The sequence below is a fragment of the Mesoplodon densirostris genome, chromosome 1, assembly GCF_025265405.1.
Source record: "Mesoplodon densirostris isolate mMesDen1 chromosome 1, mMesDen1 primary haplotype, whole genome shotgun sequence".
NCBI classification, from domain to species: Eukaryota; Metazoa; Chordata; class Mammalia; order Artiodactyla; family Ziphiidae; genus Mesoplodon; species Mesoplodon densirostris.
The window spans coordinates 111,995,488-112,015,423 of record NC_082661.1 but is presented as its reverse complement, the minus strand read 5'-3'; the positions used below and the strand labels follow the sequence as shown (position 1 = coordinate 112,015,423).

General features: G+C 43.9%; 1 protein-coding gene across 5 annotated transcripts in view; it reads left to right on the top strand.

Moving 5' to 3' along the window:
* Positions 1–19,936, top strand: part of PCNX2 (pecanex 2) — a 287,082-nt gene that overhangs the window by 195,237 nt on the left and 71,909 nt on the right. For 4 of the 5 annotated variants that reach the window (XM_060107858.1, XM_060107868.1, XM_060107877.1 and 1 more), the window contains one exon: positions 3,613–3,719. In XM_060107858.1, the coding sequence (XP_059963841.1) occupies positions 3,613–3,719 (107 nt within the window). Of the gene's footprint in view, positions 1–3,589; positions 3,720–19,936 lie in introns of all 5 variants that reach the window. The other variant, XM_060107897.1, reaches the window with a different exon arrangement.

The following is a 19,936-nucleotide window of genomic DNA, read 5'->3' as shown; positions in this document are numbered from 1 at the left end:
TTTTTTTTTTAATTATTAAGCATACCCAGAGCTGTCCTCACAATGCACATGGTTCTGTGTTCCTATTCTTAGACCTGCCCTGATACTTGTAAAGTGTTTCATGGTTATTTGGAGGAACAAGCTCAGGAAAAATGATCACAAAAGCGTGAGCTTGCGTATCACCCCTTTCCTATAACGTTTTCTAGAATGCCAGTCATTTTAGTTTTTCTAAACGGAATCCCTTAAAACAGAGTGAGATGAAAGAGTCAGGGGATTTTTATTTATTTCTGGTGTGTGTCTCGGGTATCCTGTCTAGAATTTAAAGCCTGTTTATTAGATGAAAATGATAAGATGGATGTAAATTTGCAGTTGAGGAGTTGCACTTAAAACTTGAAGTGGTGGTTCCCAATTTTATTCTAACTTTGGTCTTACATAGATCTGTAGTGTTTCTTGTGGCCCCTTATGCCTTGTTGGATGAGTCCGGTAATACTAATTACTCCTGTAGTTCCATAGCCGAATTAAAACTGTTCTGGAAGCTGTAACTTTCAATTACCTGACCTTTATGTGTGTTGAGGGGTCACACACAAACACATGGTATCTGGCACTTAATATCTCCTCTAAGGATAAAGGCAGCCCTGGCATCCCTCAGATTGAGCACAGTGGGCGTTAAATCTAAGTACTTTCGCGATGGATGGACTGGTTCTCTTGAGAAATTGAACACATCTGAGATGCAGATTTTATTGGGCATTTAGTTTTAGAAGACAGTTGATCCCAGTGCTTTGTGCCTAAAACTGTTCCCGTCAGTGAAACCCACCTCCTGCCTCTGCTAAGTTATCGACCCTTCGAGATGGCCGTGGAGCCTGACCACTACAGTTGTGTGATGGCTTCCAGGGCTTCCAGCACCCCTACCCCATCACCCAAAGACCCTTCCCCATCCTGGATCAGTTGTGAAGGTAGCTATTTGCTATGTGGAGCCCAACATCATACTGTGCAGGATATAATGAACTCGTTTAAGAAACCAGATATATATGCCATCAAGACAAGGCTATCAGGTTCCTAAATGCCAGCCCTGGATCTTGACTAATTTTGAAATGTTAATGATTTTATCACTCTATTAAGAAGCTGTGGGTTCCATCCTGGCTTTGAGAAGGGGCTAATTTGCTCCATTTTGGAATTGAATTAACTTTCAGGCCAGCGGGGGCACTGTTTATTAAATTGCTTTTTCCAGTCCTAGCATGTTTTCTCCCTCGGTAGCCTCTGTTAGTTTCTGAGCTTGTAACCTCCAGGGAAAGATAGATGCTCACCCTTTTAATATGTGTAGAGAGCATGCAACACCATTGTTTTCTAATAATTAGACAGACTTAGCTGTATTAGCTCTGTTAAATGTGTGTATGGGAAAGGCCGCTTTCTATTTGGTACATCCTTTCGAGCTTCCAGTTACTTTCTTAAAGTATTAACGTTGATATTTTCATTTGAAATGTACTCAGATAAACCTGAAGCTTTTTAAGGAGTCTCTATCTAGCCCTTTGGCCCACCTCTTGGCTCTCAAAAAATAAAGAAGGCTGCATATTTCTCGGGACTGCCTTAGCCATTACAGTCACGATCTTGCGTATTTCCCCAAGAGCGCTATATTTCTTTTCTGATCTTCCTTAAATAAACTAACCTTTGAGGCCATCTATTCACTTCTGCCCTACCTCTGACCTATTTAGCTTCATTTCCTTTCCTCCCAAATTTGAACTTTATTTATAGGCTAGCACTCTTTTCCTCGTTTCTTAATTTCTGGATAACTGTTTCTGGCATTTAAAAAACGGATAACATAATCTTTGGGGAAATGTTTAGAATCAAAAAGAACGGCAGTGCCGGCCCACGCAGCCGCCTACCCAGCCCCAGCTCCACTTAACTTTGTCCTGGATCCTCTGCAGACCCCACAGTGCCCCCTGTCACCTTCCCCTCACCCAACACCCTCCCTCAGGAATCTCCCCTGTGACCCTGCTCTGCTTTCTCAGGTTTTTTCAGTACCTTCCTTCGATGACATCTCCCATGATGTTCTTTTTTTCTTCCTGTGACAAGGGGAATAGTTACACTGGTATGTTTTGTGGCAGAGGTATTTAGATCTTTCCAGCTTCCCGATGAAGAAGAAACTGTTGGGTGATGATAGATACCACAGTAGCTCCTTACTCTGGAGTTCTGCCTTTGAACCTAGGTCAAAATAAAAGGAATCAGATTGAAATTTTAGCACAGTCGAGATCTTTTTGATACACAAACAATTCAACACTATTGATGGAAGATGTGTTATTTCACTTCTGAAGATGTTTGGAAATAAATAGCAAATTGAAAAAAAATGACACAGCTACCCCTGAAGGAAAACTCTGAGCTTAAATCTATGTCAATGCACTGGGAAGTGCCTGTAGACAAGCAAGGCTCACTCCCTTCTTTGTATTTACATGTGAGTGGAGCTGTGAGGGTCCGTATCACATAACTAAGCCCTGCCACTGATAATATGGGAAAGCCCTTCTGTGCTCTGGTAGGTAATGAAACACAGAATCTTACTATCTGTGACAGACATTTAGGCATTTCTTACTTTCTGCCAGAACTTTTTAAACATGGGCTAAAAAACAAGACCTCCATTTGTGCAGCCACGTCCCCTTCCAGGTGGGAAAATCAGCCTTGTAGGAGATCAGGTCAGACCTGCAGTAAAACCCTCCCAGCCCTCACCCTGAAGAACAAGGAACCATGTGCATATGTAAAACCTGGGCCCTCTGGCCCCCCACTGACCTCTGCCACCTCTGTTCCCTCTGGCTTTAACAAATCAAAGGCCCCGTGATTGACAGTGGGGAGAAGTTTTCCAATGACGGAGTGAGACTGGGGAGGGACCAGCCCTTCTGGCACCTCCCCCAGATTTCCAGAGATCAATTAGTTGGGCTTAAGCCAAAAGTGAGAGCCATACTAATTTTAATATTGAGCAAATGTAAATTTCTGATCAGAGTGTGTAAAACTGAGGCATGCCAAGAAGTGGGAAACCCATACAGAGTGCTAGGGAGGTGACTTAGCCTACAGCATGCTGTGACTTGTATACACATTTTTAGCTTATAAACCAGACATGAGTTGAATTGAGCCATTGGTGTTCAGTGTATGATAAAAAAAATACATATTTTTGAACAGTGGGAAAAGATTCTTTGAGGAATAGAGATGCTATCTTCCCAAACAATGCTATTTATTTACTTTCAAAGTGTAATTTAATTTAAATTATTTATAAAGCTGCTTGATACTTTAGTAAATGTACCACAGTGTGTTTGGTTCAGCTAACAATATCTCAGTAAAAAGAAACTGTTCTTTTCAAATCTTAGATATTAAATCTTTGCCACAAATCATGCTGAGACTGCTGGGATTTTTATGAGAATCATTTGGTTTTCATGGTGGTGAAATGAGACCTAGCAGGATATTATTGAAAGTTTTATATTTCCAAATATGTACATAGAGAGATCATGGGTAGGCCCTTCTTTCTTTCCTTGGTGAGAAAATAGCTTTCGTGTAAACTAGTCAGAATGCAAATACTATGTAGAAGAATAACCATGAACACTTCTTTTTTTCCTTAACTCAAAATCCTCAGATTCTGCCATACTTTTCTTTCAGGCGTTTGCCACGTCGATCTTTTCTACTCCACTGAGCCCGTTTCTCGGGAGTGTCATTTTTATCACATCGTACGTCAGACCAGTGAAATTCTGGGAGAAAAACTACAAGTAAGATCCTAAAATCATTGCTGACTTGCTTTCCTAGGATTCATGTTCAGGATGCTCCTTGACCTTTGTCTATGAAAAGTCCAGGCTTCATGCTTTGCCCTCCTGTGGGGCAGCCCTAGCAAGCTCCCTCCACCCACCCAGTTATCCGCTCAGCACGGGGGCTTCCAGGCTCTGGACCAAGACTGACTGATGGCAAATTTGCAGTCAGGTGCTAGTCTAGGTTTCACCAGTTGTGAAGGAAAGTGAGATATCACCACCCACTCTCAGCAGTTGCCCTCAGAGAGGTTGTCTCAGGAGCCGTGGTCCTGTCATTGGATGAGATTACCCCTGGGGGGCACGGCTCCCTTCTGTGGGCCTTCGAAATATACATGTCATGTACAAGTGTACATGCATCACAGCTCAACATAGGAGAGCATGCCATTTTTTTCTGAGCATCATTAAACTTGTAGAAGATGATTTCTGCGCTTTGTCTTGACTGCTTAGACCAGTCAGTCATAAATTTCCTTAAGCAAACAGTGATGAAGCCAGGGCAGTGATTTTTTCAGGAGTGGTGGGAAGGGAGGAGTGATGGGTAACTGAGTAACTTTCAAGAGTTGTTAATGATTTGTCGGGGGAGGGCCTGAGAACAGCCAGAGGAGGAGGTGGGGCGAGCCAGCCTGTCTCCAGCTGGGCTCGTCTTCTGTTGCAGATCTCATTTGCCCTAATTTACTAGCCATACCTGGGCTGTTGTGTCCAAGCCCTAATCCATCTTCTGTAACGTGTCTACCTTTTCTACTGCTCTGCTACTTTACAACACGCCTTTCACATCTCACAGAGGCCAGCGTTAAGTTAGGAGATCTGTGTGGTTAGATGGTTTATATGCACGGAAGATGCGTGTCCTTCTGGGGTAGGTGGTAGGGCGTCGTGATGAAAACACAGCCTGGGCCGCCAGCCTGCCTGGGCTCACACCTCGCCTCCACCCTCGGTGCTGGTGACCTCAAGGCCTCTCTCCTCTTCTGTAAAATGGGGGCAAAGGAATAAGGCCTACTTCACAGCCTTGTGGGGAGAATATGAGTTAATAGACCTAAAGCACCTAGAACAAAGTAAGCATCATGCTGGCCTGCGCTGGTGGAATTCTTCTCTGACTGCCCTGCATGGAATCCCTGTCCCTACCTGACCCATGCTAACAGGTATCCCATCCCCAGGACCTCACATTTACGTGTCCTGGGGAAATCCAACCAAACTGGAGCACCCCAAGGTAAGCCAGTGCTGGGAGACCACCAAGAGGTGGGGAAGGCCCCTTGTGTGTCCCACAGATTCCTCATCTTTTAAGAGAGGTGGGCTTTTTGCTGTACAAGTGAAGCCGTCTTGAAATGTACATGTAAACAAGAGTCCTCTTTGGCATTTGTCTAAAGAGATTTACAGAGTCAGAAGGAAAAGAAAACCACCAGCACTGGCTTGTCTTTATGCTTTTTAAGGAGAAAACAATTTGGGGGACCTTTGTGGAGCTCTAAAAAAACGCACTTCTGGAAAGTGCAAACGCTTGTGAATAAGAAGTGTGGCAATCTCGTGTGCTTTTAACTATGCAGGAAAGTGCAAGATATTTTATACGTGCTCTGTAACACAAAAGATTTCTTTTTGTCTCCTATTCTCAGATAAATTAGGAACCAGTGTTTTGGGCCGGGGGGGAGACATTGATAAGCAAAATGCATCCCCTTTGAGCTGGAGGGGGTATTAAGCTTCCCCAGTAGAAAGGGGAACGGAGAAATCTTTGTGAGATGCTTTTACTGAGGGGAGACATCCTAACGCCCGTGCAACGCAAGTTTGGCATTTTCTTATTTAGCCTCCTCCCTGCCAAGATTCAGCTACCTGCTCGGCACCGTACACCAAGGTCTGAATTGTCTGTTTATGTGGGTTACTTAAAAGTCTGGGCTGCTAGAGTGTTTCCTTATTCAGTCTCACAAAGAATTGATGATGTTGTGATCCATTCTTTCCCCCAGTGTAGCACTCTGTTGCATGTCGGGGCTTTGGTCGGCTGTGCTAGGATGAGAAGGGGACAGCAGAGTCTGTGGCAACGCATAAGGACATCCTGCCTTTGCTAGGTCTCTCTGAAGGAGCCAAGGTGCGGAAAATGTTCAGAGTCCCACTGAGGGGTGGGGAGAGATGCTGATGCTGAATGCAGCCAGCTGAAAGTCTCTTGTCAACTTGTGTTAAGCCTCAGAATACAGAGCCCTGCGGTCATCTGCTTAAAAGATCAGTGATGGAATTCAGGAGAGTAAGAGTGGTGGGTACCAGGAAAAGAAATGGCAGGAAATCTCATCTGGATCCCTGCAAGCCCTCTGGAAAGCCCATTCTCTGCATCTGAAACTGTTGGTTTTTATTTCAAACACTAATGACTTTTCCCGTTCTTATTTGTGAGTGTCTCTGTAGCTGCTCCTACCGCTTTCTTTTCAGTCCGATACAGAGAAGCAGTTGTTAGGGTAATTGATTAATTGTTTACTCGTTGTCCTGCCACTGACTGAGAGATATTCTCCCCTCTCAGGACAGTGAGCACGATCTGCCAATGGGTACCATGGTCGCCAGCCCCACCCTGGGGGTGTGATGAGGGGCACTTGCCGTCCCCTCTCCTGGCCTCCTCTTCCTTTCCACCCCTGCTCCTTCACTTTCCAGTCCTTTGATTTTTCTTCCAAACCTAAAGCTGCCTTTGGTTTTTGCAAGTCTCCAGCGAGCCCTGTACTGTAACGGAACCGTTTCAAACTCTATGGAACTGATAAGTAAATCACCAGCTACCTGGTGATTCTGGCCCATCTGTTTTCCCCAGCCTGGGCTGTCTTGAAATCCACAGACTTTTTGTTCTCCAACGCTACTCCTCACTGGGGGCTGGTGACAACCGTATCCTCTGCCTGCCTAACTAACCTGTCTCTGGTTGATTCCCCAGACACAGCACCAGGTCCCACTGTCTCAGAAGCCCGCGGTGGGACACTGCTGCCTGGGCGACAAGGAGACGTACCTCAGAGCCCAGCACTGATGTAACTGCTCTGTATCTACCTTGTGCAATATGGGAGCCCTCCCAGCACCTGGAACAGGGCTAGTGTGGCTGAAGTTTTAATTCTATTGAATTTTAATTCATTTACATTTAAGTAGCCATATGTGGCTCGAGGCTATCATATAGGACAGCACAAATATAGACCCACCTCACCTCCGTCCTAATCTCCCACAGTACTATTTCATACATCGCATATTGTGGATTTTTCATTCCCAGCCCTCCCTCGGCTGTGCCCTTCTCACCGAGTGCCCTTCCACCCACACGCACACAGACTCACAAGGAGGGGAATCATGTTCCACCTCCTGAGGATGAATGGAAGGTTCAGGAAGGACTTGTCGGTTGAGAGGTACTGTAGTGGCCACCTTTGGAAAATAAATTTGCTCTGTGACCATCAGTAAATTGTACCAAGGATTGGTGTGGACTGACTCTACCTCCAAGCCTGGACTCGTTTTTTTTCATCTTTGTGTCCCTACGGGGCCACGCACACAGAAGATGTTCTGTAACTATTAGTTTAATGAATTAAATCCAACAATATTACGTAAAAGGGAAAGGAAATCGTAATCTGGATTTCATTCGCCACCATCAGGCTGTGCACTATTAAACTGTTCTTAACTAAGAAGGTCTTTAAAATTGGTCTTGATGAGTTCTGCCTGGTGTCTCCATTTAATTTACAGGCAACAATAGCAAATGCACTGTAATAATAGTGCCTGGTGTTTATAAATCCCCTTAGGTCAGAGTATTTTTTTTTAACATTTTCATTGGAGTATAATTGCTTCACATTGTTGTGTTAGTTTCTGCTGTATAACAAAGTGAATCAACTATACGTATACATATATCCCCATATCCCCTCCTTCTTGCAACTCCTTCCCACCCTCCCTATCCCACCCCTCTAGGTGGACACAAAGCACTGAGCTGATCTCCCCGTGCTATGCGGCTGCTTCCCATTAGCTATCTGTTTTACATTTGGTAGTGTATATATGTCAATGTCACTCTCTCAACTTCATCCCAGCTTACCCTTCCTATCCGCCGTGTCCTCAGGTCCATTCTCTATGTCTGCGTCTTTATTCCTGTCCTGCCCCTAGGTTCTTCAGAACCATTTTAGACTCCATATATATATGTGTTAGCATACGGTACTTGTCTTTCTCTTTCTGACTTACTTCACTCTGTATGACAGACTCTAGGTCCATCCACCTCACTACAAATAGCTCACTTTCGTTTCTTTTTATGGCTGAGTAATATTCCATTATATATACGTGCCACATCTTCTTTATCCATTCATCTGTCGATGGACGCTTAGGTTCCTTCCGTGTCCTGACTATTGTAAATAGAGCTGCAATGAACATTGTGGTACATGACTCTTTTTGAATTATGGTTTTCTCAGGGTATATGCCCAGTAGTGGGGCTGCTGGGTCGTATAGTAGTTCTATTCTTAGTTTTTTAAGGAATCTCCATACTGTTCTCCATAGTGACTGTATCAATTTACATTCCCACCAACAGTGCAGGAGGGTTGCCTTTTCTCCACACCCTCTCCAGCATTTATTGTTTGTAGACTTTTTGATAATGGCCATTCTGACTGGTGTGAGGTGATACCTCATTGTAGTTTTGATTGGCATTTCTCTAATGATTAGTGATGTTGAGCATCTTTTCATGTGTTTGTTGGCAATCTGTATCTTCTTTGGAGAAATGTCTATTTAGGTCTTCTACCCATTTTTGGATTGGGTTGTTTTTTTTTCTGATATTGAGCTGCATGAGCTGCTTGTATATTTTGGAGATTAATCCTTTGTCAGTTGCTTTGTTTGCAAATATTTTCTCCCATTCTGAGGGTTGTCTTTTCATCTTGTTTATGGTTTCCTTTGCTGTGCAAAAGCTTTTAAGTTTTAATAGGTCTCATTTGTTTATTTTTGTTTTTATCTCCATTTCTCTAGGAGGTGGGTCAAAAAAGATCTTGCTGTGATTTATGTCATGGAGTGTTCTGCCTGTGTTTTCCTCTAAGAGATTTATAGTGTCTGGCCTTACGTTTAGGTCTTTAATCCTTTTTTTTTTTTTTTTTTTTTCCGGTATGCGGGCCTCTCACTGTTGTGGCCTCTCCCGTTGCGGAGCACAGGCTCCGGATGCGCAGGCCCAGCGGCCATGGCTCACGGGCCCAGCCGCTCCGTGGCATATGGGATCCTCCCAGACCGGGGCACGAACCCGTGTCCCCTGCATCGGCAGGCGGACTCTCAACCACTGCGCCACCAGGGAGGCCCGGTCTTTAATCCATTTTGAGTTTATTTTTGTGTATGGTGTTAGGGAGTGCTCTAATTTTATTCTTTTACATGTAGCTGTCCAGGTTTCCCAGCACCACTATTGAAGAGGCTGTCTTTTCTCCACTGTATATTCTTGCTTCCTTTATCAAAGATAAGGTGGCCATATGTGCATGGGTTTATCTCTGGGCTTTCTATCCTGTTCCACTGATCTATATTTCTGTTTTTGTGCCAGTACCATACTGTCTTGATTACTGTAGCTTTGTAGAATGGTCTGAAGTCCGGGAGCCTGATTCCTCCAGCTCCGTTTCTGTTTCTCAAGATTGTTTTGGCTGTTGGGGTCTTCTGTGTTTCCATACAAATTGTGAAATTTTTTGTTCTAGTTCTGTGAAAAATGCCATTGGTAGTTTGATAGGGATTGCATTGAATCTGTAGATTGCTTTGGGTAGTATAATCATTTTCACAGTGTTGATCCTTCTAATCCAGGAATATGGTATATCTCTCCATCTGTTTGTATCATCTTTAATTTCTTTCATCAGTGTCTTATAGTTTTCTGCATACAGGTCTTTTGTCTCCTTAGGTAGGTTTATTCCTAGGTATTTTATTCTTTTTGTTGCAATGGTAAATGAGAGTGTTTCCTTAATTTCTCTTTCAGATTTTTCATCATTAGTGTATAGGAATGCAAGAGATTTCTGTGCATTAATTTTGTATCCTGCTACTTTACCAAATTCATTGATGAGCTCTAGTAGTTTTCTGGTAGCATGTTTAGGATTCTCTATGTATAGTATCATGTCATCTGCAAACAGTGACAGCTTTACTTCTTCTTTTCTGATTTGGATTCCTTTTATTTCTTTTTCTTCTCTGATTGCTGTGGCTAAAACTTCTAAAACTATGTTGAATAATAGTGGTGAGAGTGGGCAACCTTGTCTTGTTCCTGATCTTAGTGGAAATTGTTTGTTTTTCACCATTGAGAATGATGTTGGCTGTGGGTTTGTCATATTTGGCCTTTATTATGTTGAGGTAAGTTAGCTCTATGCCTACATTCTGAGGGTTTTTTTAATCATAAATTGGTGTTGAATTTTGTTGAAAGCTTTTTCTGCATCTATTGACATGATCATATGGTCTTTCTCCTTCAATTTGTTAATATGGTGTATCACATTGATTGATTTGCATACATTGAAGAATCCTAGCATCCCTCGGATAAACCCTACTTAATCATGGTGTATGATTCTTTAATGTGCTGTTGGATTCTGTTTACTAGTATTTTGTTGAGGATTTTTGCATCTATGTTCATCAGTGTTATTGGCCTATAGTTTTCTTTTTTTGTGACATCCTTGTCTGGTTTTGGTACCAGAGTGATGGTGGCCTCATAGAATGAGTTTGGGAGTGTTCCTCCCTCTGCTATATTTTGGAAGAGTTTGAGAAGGATAGGTGTTAGCTCTTCTCTAAATGTTTGATAGAATTCACCTGTGAAGCCATCTGGTCCTGGGCTTTTGTTTGTTGAAAGACTTTTAATCACAGTTTCAATTTCAGTGCTTGTGATTGGTCTGTTTCTATTTTCTATTTCTTCCTGGTTCAGTCTCAGAAGGTTGTGCTTTTCTAAGAATTTGTCCATTTCCTCCAGGTTTTCCATTTTATTGGCATATAGTTGCTTGTAGTAATGTCTCATGATCCTCTGTATTTCTGAAGTGTCAGTTTTTACTTCTCCTTTTTCATTTCTAATTCTATTGATTTGAGTCTTTTTTCTTGATGAGTTTCGCTAATGGTTTATCAATTTTGTTTGTCTTCTCAAAGAACCAGCTTTTAGTTTTATTGATCTTTCCTATCGTATCCTTCATTTCTTTTTCATTTATTTCTGATCTGATCTTTATGATTTCTTTCCTTCTGCTAACTTTGGGTGTTTTTTGATCTTCTTTCTCTAATTGCTTTAGGTGTAAGGTTAGGTTGTTTATTTTAGATGTTTATTGTTTCTTGAGGTAGGATTGTATTGCTATAAACTTCCCTCTTAGAACTGCTTTTGCTGCATCCCATAGGTATTGGGTCGCCGTGTTTTCACTGTCATTTGTCTCTAGGTATTTTTTGATTTCCTCTGCTTTCTTCAGTGATCTCCTGGTTATTTAGTAGTGTATTGTTTAGCCTCCATGTGTTTGTATTTTTTACAGATTTTTTTCCTGTAATTGATATCTAGTCTCATAACGCTGTGGTTGGAAAAGATACTTGATACGATTTCAGTTTTCTTAAATTTACCAAGGCTTCATTTGTGACCCAAGATATAATCTATCCTGGAGAATGTTCCATGAGCAATTGAGAAGAAAGTGTAATCTGCTGTTTTTGGATTACAAATGGAATTACATTCCATTTGTAATAGATGTAATGTCCTATAAATATCAGTTAAGTCCATCTTGTTTAATGTATCATTTAAAGCTTGTGTTTCCTTATTTATTTTCATTTTGGATGATCTGTCCATTGGTGAAAGTGGGGTGTTAAAGTCCCCTACTATGATTGTGTTACTGTCGATTTCCTCTTTTATGGCTGGTAGCATTTGCCTTATGTATTGAGGTACTCTTATGTTGGGTGCATAAATATTTGCAATTGTTATATCTTCTTCTTGGATTGATCCCTTGATCATTATGTAGTGTCCTTCTTTGTCTCTTGTAATAGTCTTTATTTTAAAGTCTATTTTGTCTGGTATGAGAATTGCTACTCCAGCTTTCTTTTGATTTCCATTTGTATGGAATATCTTTTTCCATCCCCTCACTTTCAATCTGTATGTGTCCCTAGGTCTGAAGTGGGTCTTGTAGACAGCATATATATGGGTCTTGTTTTTGTATCCATTCAGCAAGCATGTGTCTTTTGGTTGGAGCATTTAATCCATTTACATTTAAGGTAGTTATCGATATGTATGTTTCTATTACTATTTTCATAATTGTTTTGGGTTTGTTATTGTAAGTCTTTTCCTTCTTGTGTTTCCTGCCTAGAGAAGTTCCATTAGCATTTGTTGTAAAGCTGGTTTGGTGGTGCTGAGTTCTCTTAGCTTTTGTTTGTCTGTAAAGGTTTTAATTTCTCCATCGAATCTGAATGAGATCCTTGCTGGGTAGAGTAATCTTGGTTGTAGGTTTTTCCCTTTCATCACTTTAAATATGTCCTGCCACTCCCTTCTGGTTTGCAGAGTTTCTGCTGAAAGATCAGCTGTTAACCTTATCGGGATTCCCTTTTATGTTAATTGTTGCTTTTCCCTTACTGCTTTTAATATTTTTTCTTTGTATTTAATTTTTGATAGTTTCATTAATATGTGTCTTGGCGTGTTTCTCCTTGGATTTATCCTGTATGGGACTCTCTGTGCTTCTTGGGCTTGATTGACTATTTCCTTACCCATGTTAGGGAAGTTTTCAACTATAATCTCTTCAAATATTTTCTCAGTCCCTTTCTTTTTCTCTTCTTCTTCTGGGACCCCTATAATTCGAATGTTGGTGAGTTTAATGTTGTCCCAGAGGTCTCTGAGATTGTCCTCAATTCTTTTCATTCTTTTTTCTTTATTTTGCTCTGCGGCAGTTATTTCCACTGTTTTATCTTCCAGGTCACTTATCTGTTCTTCTGCCTCAGTTATTCTGCTATTGATTCCTTCTAGAGCATTTTTAATTTCATTTATTGTGTTGTTCATCATTGTTTGTTTGCTCTTTAGGTCTTCTAGGTCCTTGTCAAACATTTCTTGTATATTCTCCATTCTGTTTCCAAGATTTTGGATCATCTTTACTATCGTTACTCTGAGTTCTTTTTCAGGTAGACTGCCTATTTCCTCTTTTTTTTTTTAAGTACTAGTTTCTTTTTTTAAATATATTTATTTATTTATTTATTTTTGGCTGCGTTGGGTCTTAGTTGCTGTGCACAGGCTTTCTCTAGTTGCAGCGAGCAGGGTCTATTCTTTGTTGCAGTACGTGGGCTTCTCATTGCAGTGGCTTCTCTTGTTGCGGATCACGGGCTCTAGACACATGGGCTTCAGTAGTTGTGGCTCATGGGCTCAGTAGTTGTGGCTCATGGGCTCTAAAGCACAGGCTCAGTAGTTGTGGCACACGGGCTTAGTTGCTCCGTGGCATGTGGTATCTTCCTTGACCAGGGCTTGAACCCGTGTCCCCTGCATTGGCAGGCAGATTCTTAACCACTGTGCCACCAGGGTAGCCCTGCCTATTTCCTCTTCATTTGTTAGGTCTCGTGGGTTTTTACCTGGCTCCTTCATCTGCTGCGTGTTCCTCTGTCTTATTTTGCTTATCTTACTGTGTTTGGGGTCTCCTTTTTGCAGGCTGCAAGTTTGTAGTTCCCGTTGTTTTTGGTGTCTGCTCCCAGTGGGTAAGGTTGGTTCAGTGGGTTGTGTAGGCTTCCTGGTGGGGGGGACGGGTGCTTGTGTTCTGGTGGATGAGGCTGGATCTTGTCTTTCTGGTGGGCAGGACCACGTCCAGTGATATGTTTTGGGGTGTCTGTGACCTTATTATGATTTTAGGCAGCCTCTCTGCTAATGCATGGGGTTCTGTTTCTGTCTTGCTAGTTGTTTGGCATAGGGTGTCCAGCACTGTAGCTTGCTGGTCATTGAGTGGAGCTGGGTCTTGGCATTGAGATGGAGATCTCTGGGAGAGCTTTTGCTGTTTGATATTATATGGGGCCAGGATGTCTCTGGTGGACCAGTGTCTTGAACTTGGCTCTCCTACCTCAGAGGCTCTGGCCTGATACCCGGCCAGAGCACCAAGACCCTGTCAGCCTCATGGCTCAGAGGAAAAGGTAGAAAAAAAAAAAGAAAGAAAGGAAAAAAGTAAATAAAATAAAGTTATTAAAATAAAAAATATTAAAAATTAAAAGTTAAAAAGTAATAAATAAAAAAAGAAAGAGAGAGGAACCAATCCAAAAAACAAATCCACCAATGATAACAAGTTCTAAAAACTATACTTAAAAACCTTAAGAAGGGCTTCCCTGGTGGCGCAGTGGTTGAGAGTCCGCCTGCCGATGCAGGGGACACGGGTTCGTGCCCTGGTCCGGGAAGATCCCACATGCCGTGGAGTGGCTGGGCCCGTGAGCCATGGCCGCTGAGCCTGCGCTGAGCCTGCGCTGAGCCTGTGCTGAGCCTGCACATCTAGAGCACAGGCTCCGCAACGGGAGAGGCCACAACAGTGAGAGGCCCGCGTACCGCAAAAAAAAAAAAAAAAAAACCTTAAGAAAACAAAAAACAGACAATCAGAACCCTAGGAATAATGGCAAAAGCAAAGCTATACAGACAAAATCACACAAAGAAGCATACACATACACACTCACAGAAAGCGAAAAAGGAAAAATATATACATATATATTAAAAAAAAGGAAGAGAGCAACCAAATCAGTTAACAAATCTACCAATGATAATAAGCTCTAAATACTAAACTAAGATAAACATAAAACCAGAAACAGATTAGATGCAGAAAGCAAACCCCAAGTCTACAGTTGCTCCCAAAGTCCATCGCCTCAATTTTGGGACGATTCGTTGTCTATTCAGGTAATCCACTGATGCAGGGTACATCAAGTTGACTGTGGAGATTGTGATTGTGATTGTGATTTAACCCGCTGCTCCTGAGGCTGCTGGGAGAGATTTCCCCTTCTCTTTGTTCGCACAGCTCCTGAGCTTCAGCTTTGGATTTGGACCCGCCTCTGCGTGTAGGTCGCCTGAGGGCGTCTGTTCTTCGCTCAGGCAGGACGGGGTTAAAGGAGCATCTGATTAGGGGGCTCTGGCTCACTCAGGCGGGGGGGGGGGGGAGGGAGGGGTGCAGATGCGGGGTGAGCCTGCAGCAGTAGAGGCTGGCGTGATGTTGCAACAGCCTGAGGCACGCCGTGCGTTCTCCTGGGGAGGTTGTCCCTGGATCACGTGGGGGCAGTTTCTTGCCTTTTGGGAAGTCTGAGGTCTTCTGCCAGCGTTCAGTAGGTGTTCTGTAGGAGCTGTTCCACATGTAGATGTACTTTTCATGTATTTGTGGGGAGGAAGGTGATCTTCATGTTTTATTCCTCCACCATCTTGAGGTGCCTCCTTTCAGAGTATTTTAAAAAGGCTTTAGAAACACATTTTGATATTATGATTCATCATCCTTCTCTTTATATATAAACCATTGCTAAATAACTGAACTTTGTTATTAACGTGAAACAGATGTTTAGGCTGGGAAGTATATATTTGACTCATGGCCCTGGGTATCTTAGCCAGTGTCTCACTCCTAAACGAGTCAACTGTCTTCAGCCCTAAAGAAGGAAAAATCCCATTAACAATGATTTTGCTTTCATACATCAAAAGTCTTCTATAAAATGTTCAGTACCATAGCTATGAGGAGATACACATAACAGCTACCTGAAGGGCAAATAGAGCTTCATGGTTGTTACATTTCTATTATATTCTCTGGATTGGTTTTAAAATGTTAAATTGGGGCCTCCCTGGTGGCGCAAGTGGTTGAGAGTCCGCCTGCCGATGCAGGGGATACGGGTTCGTGCCCCGGTCTGGGAGGATCCCATATGCCGCGGAGCGGCTGGGCCCGTGAGCCATGGCCGCTGAGCCTGCGCGTCCGGAGCCTGCGCGTCCGGAGCCTGCGCGTCCGGAGCCTGTGCTCCGCAACGGGGGAGGCCACAACAGTGAGAGGCCCGCATACCGCAAAAAAAAAAAAAAAAAAAAAAAAAAAAAAAAAGTTAAATTGTTCTGGGCATTATCCTTGTCAAAAAGTATACAGTAAGCATGTATCTGAGGCCACTGTGCTGGGCTTTAAGATAGGAATCATTCTATGTGATTGGTCTGTAAAAAAATCGACTCTGCATTCCATGCCCTTGGTCTCACCCTAGTCAGCAAGAAGATAATCAGTGTCACTTCATTGTCAGCTCTCCCTGAGGCAGTGATGTTCCATCAGAAAGCACCAGCTTTGTGGTCAGTCAGACCTTGAATAAAATCCCAGCTGGTATGCTTGGTTAGGTGTTTGACTTTAGGAAATTATTCAGCCTGTGAGCCTCAGTTGACTCATGTGTAAAATGGGATGACTGTCTCTATGTGCCTCCCAGAAGTCATAAACACCAAATTAATCCTGTACCCATTTTGTTTTCCTTCCCTATATTTCTGTGTGCTATCATTTCAACTTTTAATTCATTTAAGTCTAGACGTATTTTATGTATCCTTGCAACCTACCTGAAATCATTTCTGAAATGGCAGAACACAATCAACCCATGAAAGAATACATGTGTAGACCATGGAGCATCACATCCACAACCAGTGTGCCGTGAGATGCCCCATAAATACTAGTCTTCACCATCAGGTGCTGTGTTTATTCTGAGGCCTTAGCCAGTCCCAGAGCCTAGGTTCTGTTCTTTGAGCATCACAGCTGCCTTAGTGGAAAAAACAAGATCTTCAAAGTGCCAGTCTTTTGTGGTTTATCAAACAACAAAAGAGATGATCAGAATACTTCAACCAGTCTCAGTGAGCTCTCATGGATCTTACTGTGCTACTTCCCAGCCCCTTCTTGGGTTTGTAATATAGAAGAGAGACTAGCATGGACGCTTGGAATTACAGCATCCCCTCTGTACCATCCACGGAAGGGAGTCCTCCTCCTACTCTGGGTGGAGCAGGACTTGTGTCTCACTGGGCAGCCCGTGTGATCTTTGTCAGTCACAGCCGGGGCTCTCATTGCTCTGAATCTGCTCCTTGTGGCATCAACCGGATACCCCAGTCACCTGGATACACCTGCTGATCCTGGAGCAACCCGCATCCTTGGGCCTCCTGTACATTCCATCCTTTACCAGTTTGAAGGCAGCTCTCCTTCCCTTCTCAGGTCTCTGCTTCAGGCTTAACAGTCCTATCTGTTTTTTGTGTGAAATGGTCTAGACCTTGAGCATCTCAGCCGTCCTCATCCAGTCGTTTACTGGGTTGACCCTGACTGTGCCCTCCTTAGACTGCTCCAGGTGTCACCTACTCAGCTCATAGTAGAGGGACCTGTTACTTCCTCTGAGTCCTATGTTCTGCTCTCATTTATGCCTCTTAAAATTGAAACCCTCGCAATTATTTTACTCAAGTATTGCCAAGCCAAGTCTTCATCATCCCACTCTCATGCATGTGTGTTTTACTGAAAAGCAGAAATTTACATCTCCTCTATCAATTCTCAACTTCTTGGCTTTAACTCAACATTCCATTCCATAGAGGTCGATGTCACTGCTGTCCTTCATCATCTCTCCAGCCCCCTCACTTGTGCTATCTGCACATGGGCTTGCCTCTCACCATCTGGGTCTTCGTTCATGATTTGTTAATGTTGATGAGCTGTACAGAGCCATGGATGCCTGACTTGGTTAAGGCAGTCAAAAAAAGGAATTCTCAACTTCACACTTTATTTTCTACCTTTTTCAGAATGGGCAGGATTTTGCTGGATATTCTCTTCCCAGTGAGCTGTTTTAAGCACGGTTTGTAGATCTTTCTGCAAAGCATTGAGCATCTCAAAAGGCATTCTTTTTTGAGTATAAAGCAGGAAGATTATATGGCTTATGTGTTAATAGTAAAATGCAGCACTGTAATTCAGATTTGCAGTTATGCTGGGAGGGCTTTACATATTTCAACTCGCAATTAAGCTACCCCCCAATTTATTTGGATATGTTTTCAAAGCACCTGGACAAATTTACTGTGGAGATAAAGTCATGAAGCTCCCTCATCAGATGTCTTAGGGCTATTAGAGCTCTCGGATGCACACCTAGGAGTGTGTTGGGCCCTGGATACATTACTATTAAATGTAATAAAGGCAGTAGGAACAATGCAGCAGTAACAGGAATGATCATCATCTTTCTGTAATTAGTGAACACCTGCTCACCTGCTCAGATATATTCATTCCCATCCTGACACCCACTTTGGAAGTAGAATTTCATTTTTCTCATTTCGCAGATCAGAAAAAGGAGACTCAGGGAAGTTCAGTAACTTGCCCAAAGTCACAGAATCAGTCAGTGGCCGATCCAAGATATTAACCAGGTCTGGCCTTATTTCAAGCCCTTTCCATTGTGTCCTGAAGCCTCTCAAAATATCTCCCACAGCAAAAAAAAAAAAAAAAAAAAAAAATCCCCAAAACCCATAAAACATAAAAACCAGTGACTGTCAGTTAAAGCATTTGCTCTTGACTCGAGAGGTATGGTGGTCACAAGAGCCCGTCTGGAAGGGAAGGCGGCTGTAGCCCGGGGCCTAGGGTCCCTGTGTGCCTCACTCCAGAAAGGCCTTCTCTGGGTCCCTAGAGGAGCTCTGTGCATCCTCTCTCTGTGGGGGGCAGCGCCAGGTGTGGCAGAGGTGGCCATGCTCCCTGTCACCTCCTCAGAAGCAGGCGTTGGTCCCAAAACTCTCCTCTGCCCTCAGGCAGGTCCAAAGTGACCCAAGTCAAAACCAGCACGACTCTCCAGTTCCTCTGCTGAGCTGTCTCACTGATGACTAGACCACAGGAGCCTTGCAGCTCAGGGGCTTGGAGCCCCTCTGCAGGCTCGGCAGGAGGTGGTGAGGGGCCACCTGGCCAGGTGTGGACCATCGCTGGCGAGTTTGTCTTTCGCTGATTCTGCGGGGACCTTGCGATGCTCCCGCATCCCTGAGCGTGGCGCCGAGGTGCTCCTCCCCGAGGTCCCGGTCTGTTGGGAGCTTCAGCCCCGCTTGCTTCTCCGCAGCCCCGGACCCTGAGCAGGGAGGCCGAGGGGCGGCCCCGTGGGTGTGGCCTGCCGCCTCCGGTATTTCCAGAGCGGGGATTGGGAGCCTCTCCCACTGGGAGACCGAGGACCACCAGTGACGTGAGGCACCAGGGTGCCCAGGTTCCAGACCTTGCCGGGCTGTTAAGTAACTTGATAGGCCTGTGAAAAGGATCAGGAAACGCCCTCACTTTTCCTGGGGGCTGATGATAGGTCTTAAGGAATCCTCCCCCCGGAAGGGACTCCGAGGCTGATGCATATATAAATCTGGGAGTTCTGAGCAATTTTAAAATGCCTGGGAGTCACTTTGAGGTTCCATGTGTGTGTCTATTGATAAACGAGGCGTGTTTCGGGATTGACACGGTTTAGGCCACGTGTGAGGAGGCAGTGCCTCCCGGGACTTACAAGCGCAGCCAGGGTGGGAAATCGGACCAAGTCTCGAACTTTCCAAAAGTGATAGAGGTGAAGAGAAGCCATCAAGAAACATTCTTAGTTATGTAGAATGAAGTGGAGGTATCCAGGCAGACTGACGAGCCACAGGAGCTCAGAGTTTAGTATCCGTAAATCTCAGCCAGGTGGCTGGGGACACGTGGGCTGAGTCTGTGGATGTACAGCCGGCAGCCTGCCTCACCTTTCATTCCACTCTAGTAAAACTGAGCCCTGCGTAAACATTTTCCTGGACTTCAGGCCACAGTTAAGCAAGAAACAGATGAGCAGGTGAGACCGTGGCCAAAAAGGCAAGAGAAAGGCAAGGTGTGAAACCCAGAGTTCCAGAGAGGGATTGTTTCTGCCTGGGACTTGGGGTGTGGCAGGCCTGCAGGGGAGGAGAATCGTCTTTCCCACTGGGCTTGGTAGTGTGAGATGCAAGCCTAATGCTTCTGGCAGCCTTTTTGTTCCCACGAGGTGTGAACTGGCCTGAGAACACAGCAAACGGGCAGGGCCGAGGGACGTGGAGGATGATTCCTGATGACACCACACACCCTAGCCCCTGAGTCCAGCTGGGCTCCATTGACCTTTGAGCTGTGTGAACCAGTGAGTTCCAGATTTTGCTTAAGCCGTTTCCAGTTGGGTTTTCTGTCACTTGAAATTGAGAGACTCATAATAAAAGCAAGTGATGGCTTTTATCGAAGGGATCCTTCCTTCATAATTCTATTTGGAAGCATGACAGCATGAAGGTAAGACCTTTAGCACCGTAATTCTGTGAGTCTAAATAGTCTAGAATTCCAGAGAAGGGTGGAGTGGCAGACAGGAGTCTGAGCCTCCCTCGC